The sequence below is a fragment of the Leuresthes tenuis genome, unplaced genomic scaffold, assembly GCF_036924035.1.
Source record: "Leuresthes tenuis unplaced genomic scaffold, fLeuTen1.0.hap1 SCAF_13, whole genome shotgun sequence".
NCBI lineage: Eukaryota > Metazoa > Chordata > Actinopteri > Atheriniformes > Atherinopsidae > Leuresthes > Leuresthes tenuis.
The window spans coordinates 16,828,501-16,845,304 of NW_027325367.1; the positions used below are offsets into that span (position 1 = coordinate 16,828,501).

A 16,804-nucleotide genomic window follows, 5' to 3' on the forward strand; every position below is an offset into this window, starting at 1 on the left:
GAGTTTAACCTCCGTTCATTGTAACTTGGTGTAGCCTGTTGCTCTCTCTATTTCATTGCAGACGGTATGAAACCGAGATATGTAATCATTTTTAGCCTCGCCAGCTTAATTTAATTAGTTAACATACGTCCATTTTTTTCTTTTTCTTTTTGCTTCTCAGGCCGGCAACACTTTCCAAACATGTTCATATCAGTTTTCAGTGTTGCCATTCTGCCTCATAACACTTTAAGAGAAATGTCCCGACGCTGACGTCACAAAGCAAAAAAGATCGTGTTGTTTTTTGTGTTGTGTCGCCATCACAGAAGTGTAAATTATCAATGCCAAAGGGCAGTGAAACAAGACTTCTAAGCCCAGAGAAGTTCGTTGATGTGTAGCTTGTTTTTTTTTGTTGTTTTTTTGTCCAGTAAAGCTTTAAGTGGCTTTGTGAATGTAACCCTGTGTTGACAAAGGCTTCCCAAAGTAATCTCTCGTTAAGGTGGGTGTATCAGCCATTGATTTATATATATTTTTTTCCTTCTTGATGAATGAGCTCTGTCTGTGGGCTTTTAGGCTTGGTCTGTATAAACTGAGAGTCTCTTCCTTTTACACTGTAAAACTTTACTGTGGGACATTTGGCAGCAGATCCACCAGCAAAGTGTACCCTCGAACCTTTAGAACTGCAGTCTGTTCCTATTCCATTTTGTTGTTGTTGTTGCTGTATTCTTGTCGACCATTGATTGGTCAAAGGCAGACCTCCTGGCACCATTTTCTTTGAATAAAGGAGTATTTTACAAATCAGTGGGCGATTGCAAAGTATAAGACAGGAACGTCCGATCTGTGCGCGCGGATCACGTGCCCGTGTTCGTGAATATTGGACATATAAGTTGAGTACAGATTGAAACATGCCTGTTTTCTCAGCTGGGTGCAGGCGAGCTTTGCAGCACAGAGCTGATGCGCTCGCTCTGGACTGATGTCAAAGAATTTGTTCTGTTTCAGCCGTGTTGAGGAGATGCTAACAGCAGTTCAAATCAAAGTATGAATTTGAGATGAGCTGTCCCGTGCGACGGGAAAAACACTGTATGTATCTTGTATTTAGTTCTGGATAGAAATGGCACTACTGCGCCAATAAGAAACAATGTAAAGTATTATCCTGAAGTGCTCCCAACACATTTTAGTGTTGTGTTCTAACGATCGAACATAGAATTGTTCGTGTTTTGCTGTTGTCTTAGCATCAAGGTTTTTCAGTGTAAATTAAATCTGGTAGATGTGACAAATCTTTAGTTTTTGTAGAAGCTATCACTTAATATAATCATGACGTCACAGGGTGAATCAGCGTTTGGAAGTGTTGTTGAGTTCGATGTTGGTGACATGTATGTTTCACTGAAACTGATATGCAACTGATCCAAACTTGACTTAACTTTATCAGAAAATATGTCTACATAAAAGCATAAAAAAATACATGATAAACAGTTTATTGCCGAGTGTTCAGGGATTGATCTGATTGAACGTGACCGTTACAAAGTCGTATATGAAAAAAAGAAGGCGCCTCAGCTGCTGAGTGGGTCATTAAACATTATCTCTAGAAATTAAGTATCAACTCTGAGTGAACAACTGGTTTTATAAGGCCTGTGAGGGGATGATGTGTGATGTAGTGGGTGTAGCAGATATAAATGTTTGTTTTCACTTAGACTTGTTCATATTGTGTTTCCTTTGACGGCTCAGAGAGAGCGAAATCAATACTTCATCCCAGCACCTGATGGGTGTATCAGTCATCCAGTCCCAGTAACTCCGTCATTCATTAGTTTTGTTGTTATTTTCCTCTATTGATCTAAAGCATTTTTCACTAACAGTGGGGAATTAAATAAGGTTGTTTTTTTTCCCCCATCGCGGTTGAGAAAGTGATCGGCATGCTGTGTTGTAATGTGATAAATGCTGTGACAATGGAAATAATTTGGCAAAGGGGTGTATCCAGCAGTTTATTTCAAACAGAACAGATTACTGCACACGATTGCATCAGCAGAGATTTATGCATAGACTTTCTCTCTTAAAATATTTTACACTTTTTTTTTGTTGTTGTTAAATAACCTCTCTGCATTTTCATAAACACTCTTTTTAGATAAATTCTTCACTGTGAAGTATGTCATTTGTGTGGGATTTTTTTTTCTATATTCTTTCTTCTTCTTTTGATATGTTCTGTACATCGGTGTGGAGAAAATGTCAGAAGTCGGAGCAAAAAAAAAAACTGCACTTTACACTACAAGACTGTCCACTGTCAACACTATGGCTGCATTCAATATGTATGAGTAAAAGGACCGAACAAAAAAATATACCAAAGTTAGCAAATACAGAACCAACGAACGTAATAAAGTCATTTAGCAGCAGTTTCAGAGACAGAAAGAGAGGACATGACAGCAGAAGCACAGGAATTTTCAGACATTTCTGTCAAAGATGAGTTGGATCAGATGTGACTGAAGTGATAAAGGACCTTTCAGGAGTGTAATGGGGAAAAAAACCTTGTTTTTATGAATTATTCAAGCACTTTAATGCAGACTATTTATGGCATCAAGATTCAATTCAGCAGCCATGTTAAGTTTGGTTAGACTAACCCTCCAACTACACCTATGAAAGGCTTCAAGCTGTTCCATTAACTTGTTTTAGGTGTTCAAAAGCTCCAGTGGGCAGTGAAGTGCAGGCCACTCACATTCATCAATCGGGGATTCAGTCCAGCGTGGGGACACAATCCTCTGTGGTGTTAGTGGCCTGTGACATCAAGGAGACAAGTCTGTTTTCTGGATAGCTTTGGAGAGAGCTGAGGAGGGGAGGGGGGGTGCTGCTGTTCTACATGTTCTTGTACATGGAGTGATCTCTGGGGAGCTGCGGCTGATTCGCTGTCAGCTTGAGGTGGAAGTGGTAGACGGTGACCGTGATGACGATAATCAGGCCCAAAATGAGGCCCAGGACGAGGGGGAGGGTCTCCTCCAGGCGCTCCCGCTGGTCGGTGATGCATTTGTAGGCTGCAAAGTGAGGAATTATAAACAGAGTCAGCATGCAAAGGTGAGTGAGGGTGATGGTTTGTAGACTCATTCAGAATTGATATGTTTTGTCAGTTCAGACTGGACCTTAGAATAGAGCTTTGATATAATGTGATCTAAATGGGGAATGGCAGCAGATGTATTTATCTCTGCTGAAACTGTACTTTGAGTTCTTTTGAAACTCATTGTTTGAGTTTACTGTTGTGCAAGATTAAAGGAACTAGAAAGGTTTCCCATCTGAGAAACTGAATCTGTGGATTTCAGTTGGTAAACCTGAATGTTTAAAAATGATTCCAGTTTTTAGATGAGCTGCTGAAGCTTTAGTGTGTCCGTGCAACACAAGGAATCGCACTGCACATCAGCTTGAGTCAGCCCAGATTGCAAAGTGAAGGACACGCTTGCAGGTTTACTCCGTAATCACTGCTGGCCGTGCAGCTGTGTTTTGGAAAGACTGGACATCTTATTTGTGTGAGCACAAATGTTAAATGTTTTCACAGATTGTTTTTTTTTTTTTTGTCATTTGTATTCAGTTAAATGCCCTGCTGTGTGGTGTGCAGGAAGGAGGACACCTAAATCCCAGTTGGCTGTAATGAAGTACAGTATGAGGTTTAAAGTTGAAGGTGTCTCTCCCTGTGGAGAGCAGTAATGCACAGAAGGAGGGAGGCAGAGAAGTACAGCCTAGTTTACAGCAGCTAAGGGCACATGATTCTGCCAAGGTGATCGGGCAGCCACATACAGAGCATGTCTTTAAAAGCTGCATTGAGGGCAGGAAACGCTGCCCTCATAAAGTCCTAATGACCCCCCCCTACCCCTTCCCTTTCTGTAGCCCTCTCTGCGTCTCATGCAATCCTGTTCTTATTTTTCTCATTTCACCCTCTGTGGCCCTACATGCTCCTCATACTGCAGCAATAACATCCACATGCCCCACCTTTCCCAAGAAAGACATACAGCTCACTCCCAGGATTTCTCATTATCATCATTATGTTTTTTTTAAATAATGTGAGCAGAAAAAGAGACTGTGTGTGTGGCCAAAGTTGGGCAGTTTTCCTTGCAATGCTCAAAAAAAGGTGTCTTCTGTTGCCCTTACGTTCACTAAACATGAAGTCAGAGGCGATGTCGAAAGGCTGGATCTGGATGTCGGACATGGAGACAGTCACGCCTTTCTGGTGGTCGCTTGAGATGAGGGTGAGCGTCTGCTGAGCCAGGCACATATAGGAGCGCCCGGCAGGGGTCACCAAGGCCGACAGCCGGTGGGTGCTGGCTGTGTGCTTCCCAGCTGGAGGGAAATGGCAAAGGAAGGAATTATGTGGTTTTAAGGTGCTTCTATTTGTCAGCATAACTGATCTAATGTAATAACTTCTGATGGTTTTCCAGGTAAAATTTAGGTGGACAGCATGTGAGATGAACGCAGAAACATGAAACGAACCAAAAAAAGAATGAAAACTCTACAAAAATGACTAAGGCATTGCAGGTTAGCAGTAAAATAAATGAGCCGTATAATTTGCTAAAAAGATTCAGTGATTTTTGGCTTTGGAAGAAGTTATTAATGATCATGATCAAATTAAAAATAATGGGATAAAAATCTGAAACTGTCATAAACAGCCCACAACTGATTAAAATTACGAACTACCCAAAAGCAGAGCTGTGGGGGGAAATCCATTAAAGCCCGCGTGACTCAGTTTAATTCCAGCTGAATGATGCTGTGAAGTGAATGATGGCAAGCTGCGATCAGAGCGGAGAGACTCACGGTTGTATGCGTTGATGAAATGCGATGTCTCCGAGGTGTCGTACACGAACTGGACTTTGCTAATCTTCCACACTTCAATACCCTTGTCACGGAGCTCCTGCACGCGCGCGCACGCACACACACACACACACATATATACATAAGCGTTTTTACACTGAAAAAACGGCCAGCTTGGGAAATCTTGTGTAAATGTCTGGATTTAGTTGATACATTTTGACGGTGACTGTACAGTATTTCACTTCAGCTCATCAAGAAAGTGGACATGATTCGGCTGATTGGTTGCAATTAATACAAGGAAAAAACAAAAGGTGCCGCTGCCCCACCTTAGAGAAGTAAATGCGGAGGGTGTAGGCGTTGTTCTTCCAGGAGATGTGGATCTCCGACTCCGTGCTCCCACATTTTCCCTCGATTTCAGCACCGCGGGGCAGAGTGAAAGACGCCTGCTCTGAGATCAGCTGCAAAACAGAGAACCGGCGAGCATTTTTAGAATTTTGGCAGATTATGCATTGAGTTGTAAATGGGAGGACGTGATTAGCGAAAATACTCTAAAAAAATATATATTTATTTTTATTCCGGATCGCTTTACAGTACAAACAAACATTGCACGATTGTAAATAATTTAAAGACGTGGCTTGTGCAGACTCAGCAAAATGTGACAATTGATGAGAGAAGTTTGATAAAGACCGCGTTTCTCCTTCTTTATAACGGAACTTAGTATTTTACACATCACAAACGCAGATTTTATTAGACTCGGTGGGGAATTGTTCACAGTAAGTAGCTTTTTGATAAAACGGAAACAGTATTGAGGAGTAACTGTTTTGCATCTTAAACAGTCCGCTTCCAGCTCCTCAGTCTGTTTTATGCACGGCCCGATATAGTGAAAATCTGGAACGAAGACCAAGTTTAACGCTGGGTTTCGTATTGTAAAGCATTCACAGGCATTGTAATTCAAGGGGGGGATTCCTTACGTCTATCCCGTTGAGCGCGAGCACGTCATATGGCACGAGGAATTTCACTGCGAACTCCACCATCAAGCATGTTGTGCTGTTCTCCCGGACCGCGAAGATGGCTCTGTCTGGGTTGTCCGAGAGTCCGGACAGGTTCTCCCCCTCTTGCTCTGCCAGCACCACGGACAGCGCCAGCACACCTGCCAACAGAGTGGGAACAGATTGCGTGTGAGGGGGGGGTGAAAAGTCAAGGATTGAGGCACTTGATGCCAGCCAAGTGACAAATGGATGACAAACACGTTTTCACACACACACGCGCGCGCACATACACACACACACCACCATCAAAATATGCAGAATCAGCACAAACGGATGAGTGATGTAGAGTTTAGCTGAGGGCTGCTCACGACTCTAGATCACTGGCTTTGCTTTTCCTCGTGGTAAAGTCACAGTCGGCTGTGACAGTTAAAACATTGGCGTGAAATCTGCAGAATCAGGGGAGCAACAGCACATCACCGGCTGCGGTCTGAACGACGTCAGAAAGTGACACACTGCAGTCTGACCGTGTTTTAGCAACTTCTCACGTTCCGTCAGGAAAAAATAAGGGCTGGAAGATGCCAGGTACAGAACACACACGCACATACACCTTGTAATGCTTAAAATACACGCAATAGGCGTGCGCGCGTGCATAAATAGACACTGCAGTGAGGAGTCACGACAACTGTACACGCACACAAATGGACACACACGCACTCTCTTACCAAACACACTAAGCAGCAGAAGTCGGGTGCTATCCGTGGTGCTGAAACCGAGTCGTCCCATCGCTGCCAGCTTCCCCGGCGCTGGACAAAAAAAGGGGGGGGTTGACTGACTAGGCAGCCTGTGCTGAACCCGCGAAAAGAAATAAAAGACAAGCGGGGAGGAGAGGCGGATAGAGAGAAAGGGGGAGAGAGAGGGGAGGAGGCGGAGGATTGCCTCTTCTTAGCGCCAAGAAGTCACGCAGATCATCGTGAATGCAGCAAAAAAAAAAAAGGTCTCCAGGTTGGACGTGAGATCTAGGCTCGTGCTGCAGAAGCCGGGCTGCACCAAGGAGTTCCAGCTGTCCAAACCGACCTCCCCCTCCCTTCTTCAAGGTTGACAGGCTTTAACCCAGGAAGAGCTGCAAAACCGAGCTTCTTCTGCACACCTTAAACGTTACGAATCCTTTACTCACTTGAAAGAAAAAGTCAGCTCACTGAATGTATCTCCTGATAAGAAGCAGTCGGCATGCGGCGTCAGTTATCCCCGCAGTGCTGTAGTCTCCATCTCTGTGGTAGCAGCTGCAGGTTTAACTGAAATGATGTATGTCTGGAGGGAAACGCCAACAACTCCTCCCGCCCTCACCCTGCCTCCTGCAAGGTTGCAGCTGAGTGCGTGTGAGAGTCAGAGCTGACATAAAACACTCCAACTCACACGGAGATGACACAGCTTTAATACTCTGCGCAATCCAAACCCATTACAAACAAAACAAGCAGAATAACACAATGACCGCTTTTTTATATCCATTGCAAATGCTGTACGACGATTTCCGCTCGGTTGTCTCTGTTTCAGTCTCTCTTACAGCTCTCATATCCACACATTTCAGATGTTATTCACTGACTGAAGCCCATAAGCAGGTCACCTTATAGAAGCATACAGAAATGAAAGATACATAGACAATATTTTAGCACAACAATTTGTAATTACTGTGAGTGTTGGGTTCAAAATGGATTGCACCTCATCCCCACCTTCGATGAACACCCCTCCCACTCCACAAGGAGTGGCAAATGTCGCTGAGCACAAGCGATTACCCATGAAACTAAAGAAGTTGCTCAGTACGTCTAATCTTGTGGCTGCAGTGTCCAATCTGAAAGTGTTGGCATCTACCCCCAGATATAGTCAAAGTCATTGTTTAGCGACGGCAGCTGATTCTTCATAAGTTCGGTGCTTAAAAAGCCTTTTTTGCTCTCATTTGACAGCGTGTTGGCATGGAGATATTTTCATCATATGTTCAACAGAGGTGGGAGACTGTGAGATGGACGTATTCTGGATGCTTTTGCCACTTTCACGCCAGACTTGAGTTTTAAAAGTCGACGAGGATGCCAAAACGGGCATCGGAGGAAAACTGCGTCGGCCTCTTTGTTGGATCCAGGTCGAAAAGTAACACATCGGTGGTGGAGTCTGCACAGACTCGTTTTGCGCGCAGCCCGTTGTAGCTTCTTAAGAGTTTGGTTTTCTGAATTGAAAGTCAAACTCGCATTTGACGGAGCTGATGCTGTCGATGCTGGGTGTGCTGTCCACCTGCGGATGTCTTGTGACCTGAGGAAAAGTTTCCGATCGCGGAATCCGACCTGAGATCAACACCGGATCCAGCTCCAGATCATTAACATCCTTTTTAAATTCCGGGGAGGTAAATCTGCGAAAGAGTTTGTTACTCAACACCGAGAAAGTTGCGGCTGCAGAAGCGGCAGCTGGTGTGGCGAACTGAAGAGGTTCAGCAACGCTGTGCGACCCTTCGCGCGTCCTCCCCGTTTTGGATTTACGCACAGGCACCAGAGTGCGCTCCGGGGGTGCGGGGCTGAGCATACTGGTTGGCAGACTGCATCTCTTCTTATAATAGCTCTCGTTAAATCTACGTACACCGAAGTCTAAGATTTTACATTTCTCTGTTCCCATCTCACCTCCACATTTGTTGGTAGGAATAGGCGTCAGTAAGATGCCCAGAGCAGAGGGCACACTGGGTTGGGGGGCGTTTCTGCTGGGTCGCGGGGAGAAGAATATAGATTTTTGAACTTCACGGCTGTGTATTAGAGGAGGCATGTGATGATCAGGGGTGGCTAGCCTTTCCCCGGTTGGCCTAAAGTGGGGAGAAGGGCAGTGACTCTGGGGCGGGGGCACAGGGGTTTGTGCTCCGGAGAAGATCAGACCCTGTGGACGCAAGCAGGAGCCGTCATCTCGTTCAAACTCCTCTATTGAGTCCATTGATGGCAGCCGATTTTGTTTCATCCGGGGCCTCGATTGCCAGGTGCAATTTTGAACCAATAGTGCGTGATCAGACGTTTGCAGGAGCTCAAGTTTGTTCGCTAAATACCCACCAACCTCCCTCTCAAACTCAGCTCCTAAAGTAGGCTGCGGGTTTCCCTGAGCACCGCCGTTAGCCTCGCGGCTCCTCTTGGAGTTATTTGTGAGCGCAAAGATGCACTCAGTGTGACCGAGAAACTTCGCCACTGCAATAGCAGAGTTCCCGGCTTTGTTTTGTCTGTCTATTTGTAGACCCAGCCTCTTGAACGCTCTCACTAAAAATTCGACAACTTGGGAGTGACCTGCTGCCGCCGCGTACATCAGCGCGCTGTTTCCCCACGAGTCCACAACCTCCGGATCTGCGTTGTGTCGGACCAGGATCTTCACAGCGTCCAGATCGCCCAACTCACAGGCGTAACTGAGCGCGGTGCGCCCGTTGCCGTCCTGACAGTTGACACTGGCTCCTCTCTGCAGCAGAAGCTCTATAAACTTACATCGAGTCCGACTATCGGGTAGCAAAACAGAAGAGATGAGGGGAGTCTGAGCGTCATCCGTTTTGGAGTCCACGATTTCTCCATCCAGCGCGTCCAAGACGAACCTCGCCAGGTGGACCTTGTCCTTGGACATCGCGTCCAGGAGGATCTTAGTGCCCGTTTGCCCATTCTCTTTAGTTTTGAGCATGTTTCTGTAACCGATAGAGAATTCATCCAAGAAAAAACATCTAGTCTAAGAAGCGCTTCCCCCGGAACCAGGCCTGACAGACAGACTCCCCTTCCTTCTTATATATAGGCTAGTAAAAGAGACGCTACGAGGTTGCCGAGCAACGCAAACATAATTACCAGCTTTGTTCTTCTTTCTAATGGAAATACTTTGCTTATAATGACAATAAAGAGCTTTAGCATCCGAGCCGCCTGTGCTCAAGAGGGAAACTGGCATATATCAGTCCGCACTTGTTGAATGTGATGGGGCAGCAGTGCTCATTGTTTAGAAAATAAATGCGTGGGTGTGTGTTTGAGGCCCCGCACCTTGCCCGCACTTTTTCGCAGTAAACAATAGTCTGGCTTACATTTTGACCTCACTTGAGACTTTGTCAAATCGCAATGAAAGAACAGCCGACAGAACTAAAACACCTGTTGCTGACAAGAGAATAAACAGCAACGTTTTAATGAAGCACACTTCCAGACCTCATTTATGGCAAAGGTTTAAACAATGCTGGTTGAAGTTTCCCAGTACTACCCCCCACCCCCCCAAAAAAATGTTCATGTTCAGACAGACAACACAAACACACCCAGTTTGCTCACCGAAGACACACAAATGAGCCGCAGGTTTCTGTCCCGTTTTACACCTGGATTTATTGATACACATACTATAAAACAGTATTAAAGGAGCTGGATAACAACAGTATCTTCATTGCTATAAGTTCAACAGTACAATATATATAAATACAAAAAAAACACGCACAGAATGTCTGTTGACAAGCTACAATTCAAATAGAAAACAAAGAGGAGATACAGTAGAAACTGAGGAAATGAAATCTGTGATGTTGCTCTGCAAAAATAATCTGCTTTTTTTGACAAACTCGAGCCAAAGGTTACATGTAATCACACGACAAACATTCAACTAGTGCAAAAAAGCCTCTAACGTAATAATCTTAAACTACACATTATCTAATATATATAATATATATTTATTTATTTATATATACCTTCATATAAATAACCCCTTAATTTGGCATTTTATCATTCATAAAATAATTTAAACGTCCTAACAGACACTGAGTGGCACATCTGAAAGCGATGGAATAAACTTTAAAAGCACTTTTACTCGTTTATCTCTGCACTAGATATGTGGTGAGAGCTTTAGATTGTGTCGTGTGGTGCGGTGAGGGCAGACTGGGAAACACAAAACTAATGAGCAAACGTAAAAAAAACCCAGTGCTTGATAAATGTCTCTCCCCAACATCCAACAAGACCCTCTCTGTCCCCGAGCCCTTGAATGACAGAATGCAGCTGGTCAACAAGGAAATGAAACTACATACATTCCAGTAGAGTATATACAAGAACATCCCGTGTACCCTTCACATGTATTACAGCAGAATAAAACAGGAAAAATAACTCATTTAAAAAGGTACAAATACCTACAAGTGCTTTAGTCCCCATGTTTACCAGATTAAATAACCTCATGATGACTTGGTGTCATTTTTGTTAATGATCATTATAGTAGCTCACATTTCTTTCTCGGTAGTGGCTGTTTGTCCAGCAGTGGCAATACAAGAACACCTCAGCAGAACAATCTGTAGTCCCATATGCATTTAGGATTGAACAGGGCTTCTCTGAAATCCCTGCTGTGGCTGGTGTGTGGCAGCCATGTCGCAGACCATGTTACAAATCTGCTTGTAATTACTGGGCTGGCCAAAGCTGAACAGGGAAACAATGATTCAAGCCGAGGTGGCTAAAGTGCAGTCAAGAGCCTAATAATGGAGCACTTAACTTCAACAATACCTTATGAGTATTTAACTGGCAAGGCATGATGGCTTAGACTTATGTCAGCCAGCCAATTAATAGAGTGGTTCAGATTAATTTTGTGATGCATATTAGGTTCAGTTCAGACAAGTTTCAAGTACCCAAGGAATATTTGAATCCAACTTTATTTAAGATGAGTGGATACGTTCATGATATTGCCACTGGTTTTAGTAATACTCTTATTCAGTTAATGGCATCAAAAGTGACCAAAATGTGGTTACAATCACTAATATTTGTACCCGTTCTTTTGATGTACGTCGCAGGCAAAAGGTCTTGATTGCGAAGCTTGTGCATATTTTGCTGTTGGAATTTTGACTTTTGGAAACAAGGAGAATGAAGGTCATTGTGTCATTTTCAATCTAAGAGATACAGCTTCATCTCTTTGGTATTTATTTACCATGAGAACAAAATCTGACTGAATCATTTGCCGTAATAACCAAAGTGAACGTAGTTTCCTCATCATCCCCTTTTACAGCGTTCTGACTCAACAGGATAATGACGTGGTTGAACAACAGAAATGTTGGGGGAGGGGTTGCCACTCTGTCGTACAATTGTTTTTTAAATACATTCTTACTGAAAGAACCTACAGTAGTGCACCGCTACATTTTCCACATTTTCTTTTTCTTTTGACAGCCTATCACATACAAAGTGCTCAGGACAGGACTGGTGTGTAGTGTACAGTGTATTTTACAAAGTTTATTCATTCGTGTTGAACATCTTCTCCCCTCTTACATGCTGCTTCTGCGAGTTTGCTTGGTACCAATTGGGGGGGGGGGGTTAAGGATACACGCTTCATCTGAACAGTGATGAATGTGCGCGTGGGTTTGTGTCCACCAATGGCCGAAGCTCTTGTTGTCCACAGAATCATTGAAGATGAAAGTTCAGATCTACGTAGAGTGGAGGAGGGGATGCGTCTGATTCTGTGAGGTAACTTTTTTCCTGACTTGATAAGTGGTTAAGCTGTCAGACAGCAATAAGCAGCGATGGCTCAGTGGTAGAGTTAGCAGGTGGGTGCAGAGGACATGAGGCCTGGCTGAGTGAACAGAGGAGAAGGAGGTGGGGAGGGCTACAGTGTGTTTGTGACTTAACTTTAAGTAAATCTAAGTCAAACATTGACGTAGGCAGGATTTTTTTCCTCTGTGGACTGTAGAGGGCTCTCTGTGACGGAGTATTTCTGCACCTGTGTCTGTATGTGTCTCCTCGTGTGGGTGTGTGTTCGCTTGTGTCTTGGTTTCAGTCGCTCACACCACCGTGGCAGGTCTGCGGTCCATCTCCTCCTCCAACTTCACCATCTGCTGGATGTCCTTGGCCTTTAAGCAGATGGAAAACAGTCAGTCAGACACAAAAACACGACACAAATGTCAAAGTGCAGTGTTTTACAAAGGATCCGTCATCTTTTGCTACCAATTTCTGTTCACAGTTTACAACTAGCATTTTTTTTGCTTTGCAGTTGAAGTTTTGAGTTGTCTTGCTCATCAGCATATCAGAAAGAAACAAATCTGTGTCTGCCTCATGCTTAGTTGGAGCAAAATGCCAGCAGTGGGACATTGTCACACGCTATGAAAGCAAATGATTGTGAGTTGGAGTGAAAACAAAGTACATCAGGTTGTGAGCTGGCTGTTTATGCTTTGTAATGACTGATGAGTCATGGTGATAAATGACTCAAGCTGCTAATTGTCTTGCCTGACACCCCCTAGAGCTGCACACTGGAAAAGTGGTACAGAGGAGTTCATATTACAGAGAAAACAAAGAATCGCTTAAAAAAAAAAAAGAAAATGGTGCCATTTTCTCAAAGACAGTCTTGTTGTGTGCCATTTCCCTGCTTTACTCAGCAGTGAGTCACTGAGCTCACTGTAGCAGCCATTCAAAGAAAAATAAAGCCACATTTTTACAGGCTCTGCAGAAAACTGAGATGATGAAGAAACTCGAAGAGTAACACGACAGAAAGCTAGGAGAGAGATGTGTAAGGAAACACTACAACTCAGAGGTGGACCGACAGAAAGGTGGAGCTGATGGAGATGGAGATGCCTACCTTGAACCTGTTTGTTTGCATGGTGTGATTTCAAAAGCTGTGCCGGAAGAAGCAAATCATATTAAAAACAAAAGAAAATATGCATACATGTGAGACAAGTACAGTGACAGATGGCAAAAAAAACAAAATGCAAAAATGGGGACATGAGACCTTCATAGACAAAGTGAATGTCCGTCTTTAGACAGTTTAAAAGCTGCTGATAACTTCTGAGTTAAAGGTGTGCTGAGGACATACACTTCAGGACAGAATAATGCAATTAAAAGATGCTGAGGTCAGACATTTCTGGCTATTTGTACAGAAAACAGAAGGCCATGTGAGGCCCTTTAAAACTTCATTATACTGGCAGTGAAATCCTGACTAAGTACCTGCTCATTGAACTTCTCCAGTTTCTCCAACTGTTCCCTCTGGTTTTTCTCCAGCTGCTCCATCTCCTTCTGATGCTTCATGGCCAGCTGCAGGCACACAAAAGGCATCACCATTTAGTTACTGTTTGACATCAGCTTAACTTAACTTCTTCCAACTTAGAGAATCACTTTGTCACCTGTTTGCTTGACTAAATTTTATCTGATGGTCGCCCAACACTGGTCTGCAATCTATTAAAAGGTCCATCATTAAAATAAAAAGGTGTTTTACTGTGATCAGTCTTGATAGTGTTGCTTATGGAACACTGCTGTTAAGAAGGCAAAACAATCTAATAGTAGAAAGATATTAGTTTTGGAGCTATTTTAATTTTAGGATGAAATTCACACAGTTGAATATATTTAAAAACTACCGAGGGTGGCGTCACAAACCAAAGATAGTAGATTCGTAGGCATGATGGCTGTAATTATCAATGAATCAGTAAATCAATAAATCGTGCAAGCTGTAGTACGTAAGTTACCATGGAGATGTATTCTGCGCAGCTCGTCTGCTCCATACCAGGATGTCATTAACTGCCATTAATCTTGGTGTCATATCAGTTGAGTCACCAGTGACTGAGTAGAAACCACTGTGCTTTTAACTGTTAGTTCATGTTTTCTAAGAGTAAGTTCTCATGTTGATGGAAAATCCTCTTTTTCTGGAAATGTACCGTAAACGTACCGGGAATTGTCTGCCACCTTGCAACGCTACCAGACAATATTGGGTGACTGAAGTTGAAGAACATGCCTGAGTGCAGGTCGGTGCAACAGTAATAAGGGACGTGCATAAGCCGACACTTAATCAGGATGTTGTAAAGCAGTGCAAAGGTTAACAAGTGTGAATTCCTGGTGAATATGAGCGATAAAAGTGAGTTCTAAAGAACTTACCCTCTTCCTCTCGTCCAAGAACTTCTTTGTGTTGCTGCTGTTTAACTCTCGCACTCTCCTGAATGCCACAAAAGATCATGATGTTAAAAAAGCATTTAAGCGTGTATATACTGTGGACCAATGGCATCCCCTGTGTGTGACCCACCTCTCTCGCTCTGCTTTGTTTTTGATGCTCTTGTCCTGGCTGATGGCTTTACTGTTTTCCATTGACATCTTGGCCTGGTTTGCACGCATCTCTTTGCTCTGCCTAACATTTCCAACAAGAGGCCAAACGCAGGAAACTTAGACTGAATCCATTTATGTCAGAATGTTGATGCCACACTGTTGAATGGCTGCTTTTCTGTGTATGGGGGATAGGGTGTGTGCAGATATGACTCACCTCTCATGAATGAGTTTGAGCTGCATGACCTGCTGCTCCTGGACAGAGGCCAGGAGTTTCTTAAGGTGCTCACACTGCTGGGTGACATGACTGTCCTTCATCTCCTGCTCCTCACTGCTGTGACTACTGATCAGCTCTGACCACTCTTTAGTGTGTTGTGCTGTGATGTCCTTTACCTGCACATGCAAACACCAGGGATACACAGATTAGCTAATTATTCATAGTTCAGGCCCCAGAATTCCCCGCAGCTGGTAACTTCAATACCTTTGTTTTATGATCGGTGACGAGCGTTTGGATCTTAACTTCTGTCTCCTTCTTCAGCTCTTGGCAGTTGTTCTCACTGTAATTTTTGTCATGTTTTAAGTGGTCATCAAAGACGGGGTTAGTTTTATCCTCCATCTCATTCCCACAATGTTGACTATGCTTGTTTAGCTTTTATTCCCACTTACCCCCTTTTCTTGATGGCTTTCTCGAGCAGTTTCTCCAGAGTTGTCTTCTCTTTATCGTGCAGTGACACCATCTTATCCACCTGAGTGCAGTGGGCTTTTTGCATTGCATTTTGATCCTATGGAAGGGGGGGGGGGGGGGGGGGGGGGGGGGGGGGGGGGGGGGACATGCACCACTTTAGTATTTATTGCTACTGCACAAGTACAGACTGTATCAGATCGACTGATTTACAAAACAGGCAGCAGTGATGCACAACTGCAGTTATTAATTCAAATACATTCATACGTCGCTGTTGTCCACGCTGAGTAGAAAGCCAACAGCTATTGTATTCAGTCAGCAGATGTGTCTGGATGATACTAATATACATGTTGTGCAGTAGGGTTTAATACTGTGATTATTAATGAGACCCTGTGAATGAGCCCTTCGTAGTCTCTATGGTGAGCGCTGGTCAAAGGAGAACTTTAGCAAGTCTAATTTCTTACAAAACATGAATTGTGTGCCTGTGTTACGTGTGTAAGCAATGGCCTGATATTGTTTATGTGTGCAGGCATATATATACGGAGGCAAAGCAGTGGTCAGTGGAAGATGAAAGGCTGCTTCGACGCCACTTGTTCTGTTTCTAGTCCTCAGAGCTTCAATGACTGAGGAATAAGCAGGAGCTTCTTTGCATTACGAACAGATGGGTCGGCACTTAAACAACCACCTACCTTTGAGTGTTTCTTCTTTAAAGTGTTGAGCTCCTTCTGTTGCTTTTTAATCAGTTTAAGGTAGGTCTGCAGTGGAGACAGACAGTTTAAGTTTTCTCATGCATGACACGCTTTGAATGAACCAGCCTATGGCAGCACAACAGGATAGTAGAACTAGTTGGTTAGAAGATTAGTAGTTACTCTTATCAGGTACTCGTTACTATACTTTACATCATTACATAAACTATTGGTTTGTCACCTGAAATTGCTAAATTATTACACATTTAGAGACTGAACTGTTATTGTAAGCTTAAAAAATAAATAAATACCAACCTTCATTTGCTTTAACTCATCAATGCTCACATTAGGCACAAGTGCAGTATCTACAGCAGCAGCAGAAACAGAAGGTTGTGTGTTTACAGAGTCTGCATACAGCGTACATGTGTTGGTGTGCTTTGAAGTCAGCATTTACCCTTCTTGGTTTCGGTTGTGTTGTTCTGGGCAGAGTTGGAGGTCTGTGCCAGATCTGAGCTGGCTTGTGGCGTCACATTGGCCTTCACCGTGTCTCCTTTACCCTTTCCCTTCTTGTCGTTCTTTGAGCTTCCGCTGGGAACATCTGCTATGTCATTCTACAACAGAAAGAGGACAGTTTCGGATGATGTTTCTATGATATGGATGGATCTGCTGTGTATCTTTGCGTTTGTTGTC

General features: G+C 43.7%; 2 protein-coding genes across 3 annotated transcripts in view; both read right to left on the minus strand.

Moving 5' to 3' along the window:
- Positions 1 to 2,082: 2,082 nt before the first annotated feature.
- lamp5 (lysosomal associated membrane protein family member 5) lies at positions 2,083 to 7,000 on the minus strand. The gene is made up of 6 exons (XM_072362312.1): positions 6,467 to 7,000; positions 5,727 to 5,905; positions 5,082 to 5,213; positions 4,759 to 4,855; positions 4,099 to 4,287; positions 2,083 to 2,993 (listed from the first exon to the last, which is right to left on the minus strand). Exons 1-6 carry the CDS (start codon positions 6,525 to 6,527, stop codon positions 2,818 to 2,820), a joined length of 834 nt encoding a protein of 277 aa, XP_072218413.1. The 5' UTR covers positions 6,528 to 7,000; the 3' UTR covers positions 2,083 to 2,817.
- A 3,070-nt stretch (positions 7,001 to 10,070) lies between these two features.
- LOC140267135 (1-phosphatidylinositol 4,5-bisphosphate phosphodiesterase beta-4-like) overlaps positions 10,071 to 16,804 on the minus strand; it is a 54,111-nt gene continuing 47,377 nt past the window's right edge. The window contains exons 30-40 of one of the 2 annotated variants that reach the window (XM_072362325.1): positions 16,569 to 16,725; positions 16,430 to 16,479; positions 16,118 to 16,183; positions 15,413 to 15,528; positions 15,228 to 15,303; positions 14,964 to 15,139; positions 14,730 to 14,831; positions 14,585 to 14,642; positions 13,664 to 13,750; positions 13,299 to 13,335; positions 10,071 to 12,576 (exon numbers count right to left, since the gene is read on the minus strand). In XM_072362325.1, coding sequence (XP_072218426.1) covers positions 12,500 to 12,576; positions 13,299 to 13,335; positions 13,664 to 13,750; positions 14,585 to 14,642; positions 14,730 to 14,831; positions 14,964 to 15,139; positions 15,228 to 15,303; positions 15,413 to 15,528; positions 16,118 to 16,183; positions 16,430 to 16,479; positions 16,569 to 16,725 — 1,002 coding nt within the window. In that variant the 3' untranslated portion in view covers positions 10,071 to 12,499. The remainder of the gene's footprint in view (positions 12,577 to 13,298; positions 13,336 to 13,663; positions 13,751 to 14,584; positions 14,643 to 14,729; positions 14,832 to 14,963; positions 15,140 to 15,227; positions 15,304 to 15,412; positions 15,529 to 16,117; positions 16,184 to 16,429; positions 16,480 to 16,568; positions 16,726 to 16,804) is intronic. The other variant, XM_072362326.1, reaches the window with a different exon arrangement.